Source organism: Solanum verrucosum, unplaced genomic scaffold, assembly GCF_900185275.1.
Source record: "Solanum verrucosum unplaced genomic scaffold, falcon-dt-bn FXZP01000307.1, whole genome shotgun sequence".
In the NCBI taxonomy this organism is placed as follows: Eukaryota; Viridiplantae; Streptophyta; class Magnoliopsida; order Solanales; family Solanaceae; genus Solanum; species Solanum verrucosum.
This window is the reverse complement of record NW_026020264.1, coordinates 1,588,984-1,598,882: the sequence shown is the minus strand read 5'-3', so window position 1 is coordinate 1,598,882 and position 9,899 is coordinate 1,588,984. Positions and strand designations below refer to the sequence as shown.

At 35.5% G+C, this 9,899-nt stretch overlaps 2 protein-coding genes across 2 annotated transcripts; one reads left to right on the top strand and one right to left on the bottom strand.

The window, feature by feature from the left end:
- The first annotated feature begins 541 nt into the window (after window positions 1-541).
- On the top strand, window positions 542-4,461 carry LOC125833761 (S-adenosyl-L-methionine-dependent uroporphyrinogen III methyltransferase, chloroplastic). Its single transcript, XM_049512947.1, has 5 exons — window positions 542-1,139; window positions 1,810-1,887; window positions 1,991-2,060; window positions 2,789-3,066; window positions 3,859-4,461. The coding sequence occupies exons 1-5, from the start codon at window positions 609-611 to the stop codon at window positions 4,027-4,029; spliced, it is 1,128 nt and encodes a 375-aa protein (XP_049368904.1). The 5' UTR covers window positions 542-608; the 3' UTR covers window positions 4,030-4,461.
- A 924-nt stretch (window positions 4,462-5,385) lies between these two features.
- Window positions 5,386-9,390, bottom strand: LOC125833677 (O-fucosyltransferase 20-like). Its single transcript, XM_049512845.1, has 6 exons — window positions 8,527-9,390; window positions 8,037-8,205; window positions 7,269-7,358; window positions 6,509-6,792; window positions 6,160-6,418; window positions 5,386-6,043 (listed from the first exon to the last, which is right to left on the bottom strand). Exons 1-6 carry the CDS (start codon window positions 9,138-9,140, stop codon window positions 5,813-5,815), a joined length of 1,647 nt encoding a protein of 548 aa, XP_049368802.1. The 5' UTR covers window positions 9,141-9,390; the 3' UTR covers window positions 5,386-5,812.
- Window positions 9,391-9,899: the final 509 nt, after the last annotated feature.

Below are 9,899 nucleotides of genomic sequence, written 5' to 3'. Positions count from 1 at the left end.
ATCGGTTCGGATTATCGGTTTCGGTTCGGTTTTGAATAGCCCAGTGTTGTTCTAATTAATTAATTTTGTTCATTTTTCTTTTTCCCAATTTCAAATTAATCAAATCAAATTTAGGTTTTAAAGTTAGTCAAATTGACTCTCGAAATATGACAACTATTCTAAAATGGAGAAAGTATAATCCAGTATCAAATTCCAAATTTGCAAAGGTAAATCTCATAATTATAATTTTTAATTGAATGCTTTTGGTCGAAATTGAGGCCTTCATACAGAGCAAATACACATTTGCGTTCTCTTACCCACCCCCTCGCGCCGCCTCCACTGCTCCTTCCAAAGGTCAAGAAATCCTACTTGGGGCTTTTCATCTTTAAGGGGCCCCAAGTTGGCTCATTTATTGATTTGTTTTTTATCAAATAAGATGCTTGTCTCTTTCAAAGCATCAAAAGCTACTGAAAATTGCCTTCTCATGACCCTTTAAAGTTCATAAATTAAAGGTCCCTTTTTGACACATATATATTCCCTTTGAAATCTACATTTTAGAGAAAAAAGTTTACACCTTTAACTGCCACTGGGGTGTGTGTCCCTCATCTTCTTTCTTGAAAGAAAAGGGTATGGCTCTTGTGAGTAGAATTCCTTCAATTTCATCTTCTTCTGGAGCAACCCAATTGAGAAAAATCAAATCTTTTTGTGTTAATCCTGTTTGTTGTATCAACTATGCATCACATTCTTCTTCCCCTTTTACTGAGAAGCATTCAATTGAGAGATACCAAAGGGATAGTTGGATTTACAAGAATGAATTGGAGCAACAATCCGGTTCTTGCCCAATTCTGCCTGATCCTAGCTATGTGAGGGACTATGACATAGCTTTGCAGCTGCCTGAGCTGAAGAAAATGCTTCAGGTTTTAAGGGAGAAGAGAGAAGGGGAAGGAGGGTGTGATAGAAAAGGGCCTGGGAATGTGTTCTTGGTGGGTACTGGACCAGGAGATCCTGAGTTGTTGACTGTTAAGGCTTTGAGAGTTATTCAGAATGCTGATCTTTTGTTGTATGATAGATTGGTTTCTAATGAAGTCTTGGATTTGGTTGGTCCTGATGCTAGACTTCTCTATGTTGGTAAAACTGCTGGTTATCATAGCAGAACTCAGGTTTGTGCAATTTTCTTTGTTGTTTTTGATCATTTATGCTTACGTTTGTTTGATTTAGGGATTCTAGATTCCTTAAAGTGGACTAATTCTAGATTTATAGCTGAAAATGCATCATTAATTTGAGAGATGTTGATCCTTGTATGGACAACTTAAGTCTTACATTGATGCATGGATTTCCTTCAAGTGGAATGATGCTTTTGTTGTCAAACTTGTGACATTTGGGCATCTAATAGTGGGAACTTAATCATTTAGAAAATGCTTGGGATGGTTAGAAACTGAACTTGTTTTGGATGAATACTTTAAAGAGCTTTATGTGAGAAATTTGGCTTTCCGGCCATTGTTTTTCTGTGCGGGGGTTTCTCAATAAGAATATATCTAGTTCTGAAATGCTATAGTGGATTCTGATTGATTGGCTTCTATTGTAATGGTGGAAAAGCTATAGCCTTTCTGCTGTTCTGTGTTTTAGGTGATACCTGAATTAGCCTAGATATGAAATCTCATGGCTCAAGTGGTATAATTTAGTCTATGCATTAATGGTGGCATTGATGGTTGAAAATCTAAGTGCTATAAGCTTCTTAATTAGCTGAATATTTGTCTTCTGTGTGTGATCATAATAACAAGTCGGCTTGCAATTTGCTTATGACATCTTTGTGAATTTTGCATTTCGCAGGAAGAAATTCATGAGTTGCTTCTGAGTTTTGCTGAAGCTGGGGCAAATGTTGTGAGACTAAAAGGAGGTGATCCGTTGGTATGTCTCTGGCTTCGATGTTTGGTGTATGCTTATACATTTATATATAGTGGATTTTTACAATTACAGAGTTGAAAGTTTGGACCATTTGTTGGAATATCAGGTATTTGGACGAGGAGGAGAAGAGATGGATTTTCTTCAACAAAAGGGAATTCAAGTTAAAGTTATTCCAGGTATGATAAGTTTGTGAATTCCGCAAAAAACTTGATTGAGCTGAAAACTGCAGAATGTAAATCTTCCCAAGTGTCATTCAGTTGGCTGGCTTGCAAACTCTCACTCACAATATTTTTTAATTTTGGAAGATGTTTCAATTTAGAGAAGGAGTATGTACATACTGGTCGAAGAAAGTAAGTTTTTGTCAGTATTAGTTTAGGGAACAAAAGGCAAATTCTCTCCGTAATACATAGGCTTGCAACTTCAAGTAAATCACGTCTTTTTTTCAAATTTTATCTGTCTTTGCAAGATTTTCCATTTAGTTTAGATGTCAACATTTAAATCTTGGCCTCTGTTGAAGAGGACATTAGTTTTTCTGAAAAACTTTACAGATTCTCCCTTGAGAATCCAATATCTTTACTTATTATGAGCCGATTAATAAGCTAAACTATGTTTTCTCCAAAAGGCAACTATTGCTGCATCTGCCAACATTCAAAATCACTTATGCAGTTATATGTTTACCAATATTTAGGTCACGGGTAGTCCCTTTAGTCTACTAAAGGATTTAATTTGCTTTCAGACTCCACCTGCACTTTCAAGTGTAAATTTTTATAGGTGAGAGTGGGCTAGTTATGTGTCGTGTGTAAGTAAATATATATTGGAAGAAGTGTGATATACTGGTCAAAGTGAAATCTGATTCTGTCATAGACAACTTGAGGTAGGCCTCATTCTGGTCATTTCATTTCAGGTATTACTGCAGCATCTGGGATATCGGCGGAGTTGGGAATTCCATTAACCCATCGAGGTGTCGCAAATAGTGTTAGATTTCTCACTGGTCACTCGAGAAAAGGAGGAACAGACCCACTTTTTGTTGCAGAGAATGCAGCTGACCCCGACTCCACATTAGTTGTTTATATGGGCTTGTCAACTCTTCCTTCCCTGGCTTCAAAGCTCATACATCATGGGTTGCCAACTGATACACCAGCTGTTGCCATTGAGCGAGGGACGACACCTCAACAACGCATGGTAAGCGAGCCCAGTTGCTTCTCTTTCACTTTTTCCTTTCATTTTTTGCCTGGGATGCTACTTTAGTCTGCTACCTTTGAGAATAAATCAATTGTTATTTGCTTTCTGCAAGCGAGAAGTTGGAACAATAATTCACAGACATGCATTTAGGGAGAGGATGTTTAAATGAATATTTCAACCTTTCTTCCTGATAAATTAGATATGCTCAAAAAAGTACTAGGATAAAATGAATGTTACAACAAAAGGTCCTTCTGCCAAAATGGACCTCTACTTCTCCCTCAAGGTTTTGAGATTTTTCTGATGTTAACCTTCCAAATGAGACAAAGCACTTTAAGTTGCACAGATATTACAACAATATAGTGCAAGTATCTTTGGTCCCTTAATGGTATATTGACATCATTAGAACCAATTTGATCGCCTCTTAAAAGCTGAAGTTAAGCTTGACCTTAACTGGCATAAAACAGAAAAATGCTTATTTTTGGTCACAAGCTACTCCATTGGTTTCAGAGCTCTAGGTTTTTAGGAATAGTACACTCGTTGCCTTTGCCTTAAAGCTACCACCTCTGTTCTCACATCATATTCAACTTCATGGGTAAGCAATTGGACAAGGGGTAACCTTCACCAATCAAGGATTAAACTTGGTCATATTGCTTATTGATGTAGTATCTGAAACAACTGGAGGAAGTGTTATTCTTTGCTAGTTTAGACATTCTTTTCTGCCCATTTAAGCATTCAACATGACAAGGATGTGGGATTGCATTGCTGATTACAGTTTCCTTGTAATTCATTCAGGTGTTTGCAGAACTGAAGAATCTTGCTGATGATATCGTATCTCACCAGCTTGAGTCACCAACCTTGATTATCATTGGGAAGGTTGTAGCTCTTTCACCATTATGGCCACATTCCACTGAAGAGACTCCTATCTTGGTCGAGACAAATTCTTCAACCAACACATTGCAATAGGCCAGCCTCACTGAATGGGATGATTATTTGTGATGCCAAAAACCTCATCTCTTTCCTGCAGCCAAGCTGGACACTGCTGCATGCTAAATGATGTGTAACTATATCAATTCTCTTTCAGATTGTGCAGTGAAGTCTAGTACAATAAAGATGATTTCATTTCGTGGTGCTATGGCGATATGTGGAGGAGAATCTTCAGCCAGCATGAACTCAACGAGGCGGATCTTTACTCTCATTCCAATAACTTGACAACTCTGGCTCTATTTTCAAGAGCCAACAAGTGACACTAAGATTTTGACGGTGTCCGATTCTTTAAGAAAATACTAATCCATAAGCATTTATCAAGAGGCACGATATGTTTTATCGAATGATTGATAATTTTGTAAAATGAGTTGGAAGGATATTATGTTGATGGTCTTCTTGGTGGTTTATTTTTAGAAGTTGCCTATTTCTATTTTAGTTTGGTGCCATCATTGTCATTGATTGTATCTCTTATCCTCTTGTTGTTGAGCAAGACTGCCTTTCCTATGAGGTGTTTCAGTTGATTTCTCTATACAGAGAAAATTTGGGGTTTTATGTTAAAGCCAAGTCCAAGCTCCCATTGTCAAGGCCCAATGTATATTTAGGCCCAACTCAAAACGATCAATAACCGATATTTTGCTAGCTTTTTTAAAGGTTTAGCAGTTTTACAAATTGATGCTCCATAAGTTAAATCGATAATTTTCACACCTGAACCAAATTGACCGATACATTAGCAGTTTTACAAATTGATGCTCCATAAGTTAAATCGATAATTTTCACACCTGAACCAAATTGACCGATACACAACTGTATTTGGTAGTGTTTTTTGACTCCTCTTGAGAATTGGAGATTGTTATTACTTTTAAAGTACGCTTAATTTTGTGTTAACCAAGTAATTACTTGACCAAACAAATAAAATTAAACACAAATTATATTAAAATCCAATTATAAGATATGATTTTGCAAGCATGATTGAACATCACTACTTTCTTTCAGATAGGAACTCAAGAATAGGTCAAACAACATGCTTCCAAGCTCCTTTGTTTGTTAATAAATCAGTTTGTTGACAATGTACAACTGGAAGTCTATCTAAACCACAATGATTATGATTTAAATTCTTATTTGCAATGATTTGTCAATAAAATAAGTTAATTCCATAAGATAAGCTTGAAAGACAAGTCCAATAAGTAAACATTAAAATAAATAGGATTTAATAATAAGTGAATTATTCTGTCTCCTCTTATTCTCTGTGTACCAAATTTCAAGATAACTTTCAAGTTTGACAATACAATAGATTTACAAAGAATGTATAGACTTGGCTCAGAATGATATACAATGAAAATGGCATATATACCTCCAAAATTTGTATGATTATATACATTAATACATATATATTACATATACATTGACTATGGTAGATTACATTGATATTTTCTAAAGAATGAATTGAATAAAATGAAGCTGTGGTTCATTTAAACATTATTAACATATAGTACTAAGAAATAGGAATTGGACTTGTATAAGATGTTGCTTTTGTATTAGAGATTCATCTTCCGAGTTCTGCTGCATCAGTGTCATGTTACCATAAGTTATAACCACCAAGGATTTGCCTCTAAACATAGTCAAAAAAATTTGTATTGCACCTCAAGCAACCCGTCTGCTCATCTGAATCACAGTGAGGCTAATCCAAAGTTCTCAGGATGTTGTAAGAATTTATGATTAGCTGCAGGGGTGCTTCATCACATGTTATTTCACCGATAAGGAGTTATGTCGATGAATGGTTTATAGTACCATTGCACATGCACTCTGGGACAGGGTACTTTGTCACATCCCTTCCTGCTTTCCTCAATTCTGGCTGACCTAAGGAATCTCTATGCAAGTCCAATATAATTCTGTTGAATTCTGTCTCAGATAGTGATGAGTTCAGAAAATGTTGAAGCATCTGTCTTTTGTTGGGAGTGATAGTCTTTTTGTGCCCTGCATAGGCCCTTTGTCCCTATTGACAAAACAAAATACAGCCAATAGTTAGAGAAAAGCTCAGACATGTTCAGATAATCCTATTAGCATTATTCTGTTCAAGAAAGTGAAGTATAGTGGAAGGAGAAGCAATACCTGGAGAGCATGTCCCATGTTTCCACCATGAGATGGCATGAAAACATTGCTATTCTCAGTTACTATGTAGTCGAGAGCAGCCATAAGGGATGCTTTCTTGGCAAATGGCTCAAGTTCCCCGGGCAACGCAAGATCCTCTTTGTTAAAGAAGTGAGGGAATTCACTTGTCAATGGTTGCAATGCTTCTTTTCCACCCAAAGGAATTCCTCCAGCCCAATAGATTCTTGCACTCTTTGGTGCTCCCAATGCTTTGAGCAACCTAATCAAAATAACGTAAATTTGTTAAGTAGGGAAGTATTTTCAAGTGCATCAACAAAACAAGGAAATACATGAAGGCTAATATGCTAACCTTGTAACCTCCAAAGCATTCAAAGGGCAGAGACCAGCAAGCTTTCTGTCATGGTAGGTCATGTTTGAACGTGAAGTTAAGAGCTCGGGCCTTCGCTTCCTCTCATTATTTATCATCTCATCAATCTCATGGCTTAAACCAGGAAGACATCCTGTTCTCACCCACACATCCTTCTCCATTCTCAAATGAAGAGCAACATATGGTCCCTTGCTCCTCATCCTCTCAGTAAGTTTGTTACCAAGTCCTAAGATTGATGGCGAAAACCTCAAAGCATGAAATGCCACCTACAAGATCACAAATCAATATTTTGTCAAATTGAATGCTAATCCCAACAGAAGGAATTGGGTGGGTTCCAATTAAAATTAGCAGTTGGTATAAATAAATTAGTTATACAACATAAAAAAGGCAAAGTTCCTAAATTTTAAAGAGCTGTTTTCGTTGAATAATTACATATAACAACAAAGCATTAGACAGAGTTAGTTAAATAGGACCAGGTTATTATTGCAAACAAACTTGCCCTACTTATGGAAAGTGACATGTCCTAAACTGCAATACATGGTATGTCCATGTCTACGATGAAAAAAACAAACATCCGATGACAAATCAGATAATCTAGTTATTATTGTTAGCCGTATTGCATTTCAGGTATCACTTTCTCGTGAAGCAAATGTCCCATATAGTTTCCATTATTCAATAAAATGCATCGCGGAATCTTTGAGAGGTCTGAATTAAACTCAGTAACAAGGAGGATTAAATTTACCTTGCAACGAAGTTTTTGAAGATCAGAAGGAAGATCCTTAGACAGCCTAGAGTCAAGGCTTCGCAAAAGTAGAACACCATCCCTCCTAAGCTGCAAAAGATCAATTCAACAATCAAATTAAGATCCTCTGTAATTTCCCAAAACTTGTTTTAACTTCAATTCACCAACCACTCCTCTTAGATAAAACGAACAACAACATACTCAATATGGTCCCACAAGTGGGATGTCCGCAAACCTCACCCCTACCTTTGTGGGGTAGAGATATTGTTTCCGAAAAACCACAAGTAAATATCCTTATAAATAAGTCTAGAAGAGTTGAATTGGTATTTGCATATTTTGGTTTAGGTATCAATCCAAGAGTGTAGAAATTAATTCCAGCTGCCATATAGTCAATTTCAAGACTTTGTCCAACTTGAAAGATACTACTTCGATATCTTCCAAAGATATCACCTTTAGTATTAACCAAATAAACAAGCAATCTTGATTGTGACTAACCACAATAGAAATTTCAATAGCCACCAAGTTTAATAATTTAAATTTTTTCTAATAACATGAACATGCTAAAGAGTAAAGACCATCCATCATACAATGAACCAAATTCCCAAAGAAAATAAAACCATTTAATCATTTTCACTTCCCATTTCTGCTCTCTTGCTTTCAATTATATTAGGCTGTTGGACCAAAAAGATTAAAGCAGTGGTCCTTATTATTGAACCAAAACCAGGAAAGTAATAACTTCATAGATTAATTGTATTGATTCCTCTTTACCTTTCTGGCATAATGTGAACGAATCCATTCGGGGGAGGCATGGAGAGGAGTCCTTTTCTCCTCCACAGGTCTAGTCATTACGTGCGTTGATGGAAGTGATGAAACTATTCTTACATCATTTGCTAATACTTCCTTAAAGTGATCCAAGTCAAATATATCAGAGAACTCACTGCAACCAAAAACCAACAAAGAACATAAGCTAAGAAATCAAAAACACCCTAGAATAGCATAGAAATATAACTTATTAAAACCAAATACAATGTTACACTATGTAAATAACAAGTTTTCCACCAAACTACTGAAATATTTCTATAAATTGATTGATGTTCCCAAATAGATGAAATTGGACTAACTAACTGTCCAAACTCCAAAATTAGAAGCTAAGTCAAGTTCAATAAAAGTTACCTAAATACAGATAATTAGACAGGAACAACAAAACTTGTGAGCTGGAAAAATAAAGATGAATTGTTCAAAAAAAAAAAAGCCAAACCTTTCATCACCCCAGATGACATTAACTTGCAAAATAGGAACAACAAGAGCAGCACCAAGAATCCTAGCAATCACGACAGCATCAACAATCTGATTTCTCTGCTGATTCATTCCACCAGAAACCACAACCATCAAGTACCTGGTCCTTCCTTTAACAATATCCAAACTTGTTTTTCTATACTCTGAACTGAAATCCAAACAAGGCTTATAACCCAACCCATCAGGTTGTTTCCAAAACTCACTCTTTTCATCCCCTTCTTCTTTTTCTTCATTTCCAAGATTCAGAGCTCCAATACTGAGCTGAGAAACTTCATGGTCATTTAAAAATGAAGTCTTTTCTTGAAAAATCCCACATGGGTTTGGTGCAAAAGGAACTAAAGTTTCAAAATTGAACCATAACTTCAACATACCAACAAACCCAAAAACAAAAAGAAACAAAACCCAGAATCTTGGATTATTAAGCAAAAGTTTGAGCTTTACAGAAAAAGATGGGTTTTTTTTCTTTGGAGACAGTAACAGAGACTGAAGCCCTGAAGAAGAAATTGAATTTATTATTTGAGATGGTACAGCTATGTAACATTGCTGCTTCTTCTTGATGGTTTTTGACACTGCCATTTCTTCAAAAATGGCTTCTTTTTTACCTCAAGAAACACAAAAATAGTGAAAAAATGCTCTGTTTTTTTGGTTTATTTAAAACATGATTTTCTCAGAGACTTTCTAAGAAAGTTTCTGAAAAAAAAATGGTGGAAATGATCGGCAGGAACACGAAATACGATGATTAATGCGCGTTTAGTATTGGATGAAAAATGGTACAAGTCAGAGAAGGTGTCAGATGGTTAATGGTTTTTTTTTTTGGTCTTAATTTTCTCTTTGTGAAGAACATAGGGTATTTATACAAGTTGTTTAGAGTAGGGGAAGGAATTATTTATAGCTCCGTTCGTTTCAAAATAAATGAACTTTTGACAAGTGTTATACGAGTAAATTTGAGATTATGAATTATTTATTATTTCGTACGTTTCAAGTTAAATGAACTTTTGAAATGTGTCATATGAGTAAATTTGAGATTAGAAATTGTTTATTACTTTGTTCGTTTCAAAATGAATGAGCTTTTGAATTATTTTTTTCATCTTTCTGTATTAGTTATGCGCTCGCCTCCTAATATCAAATTTACTCGTATGACACACTTCAAAATGTATGAGCCTTCAAAATGAATGAACTTTTTAGAATGAGAGCTCATAACTAATACAGAAAGATGGAAAAAAAATTGTATAACCTTATTGTTTAATCAAATGTACAGTGTTAGTAAATAATATTTACTCAATAATTTTACAAAATATACACTTAAAATATGTATCTAATTTTATGAGAAATAAC

Bases quoted from the DNA above. Each gene is read 5' to 3' on its own strand.
- LOC125833677 (XM_049512845.1), bottom strand. From the start codon at position 9,140: ATGGCAGTGTCAAAAACCATCAAGAAGAAGCAGCAATGTTACATAGCT. The intron at 7,359-8,036 runs GTAAAGAGGAAT...GATCTTTTGCAG, and splicing joins GTTCACATTATGCCAGAAAG to CTTAGGAGGGATGGTGTTCT. The intron at 6,793-7,268 runs GTAAATTTAATC...GTGATCTTGTAG, and splicing joins TTCAAAAACTTCGTTGCAAG to GTGGCATTTCATGCTTTGAG.
- LOC125833761 (XM_049512947.1), top strand. From the start codon at position 609: ATGGCTCTTGTGAGTAGAATTCCTTCAATTTCATCTTCTTCTGGAGCA. The intron at 1,888-1,990 runs GTATGTCTCTGG...TTGGAATATCAG, and splicing joins TAAAAGGAGGTGATCCGTTG to GTATTTGGACGAGGAGGAGA. The intron at 2,061-2,788 runs GTATGATAAGTT...ATTTCATTTCAG, and splicing joins TCAAGTTAAAGTTATTCCAG to GTATTACTGCAGCATCTGGG.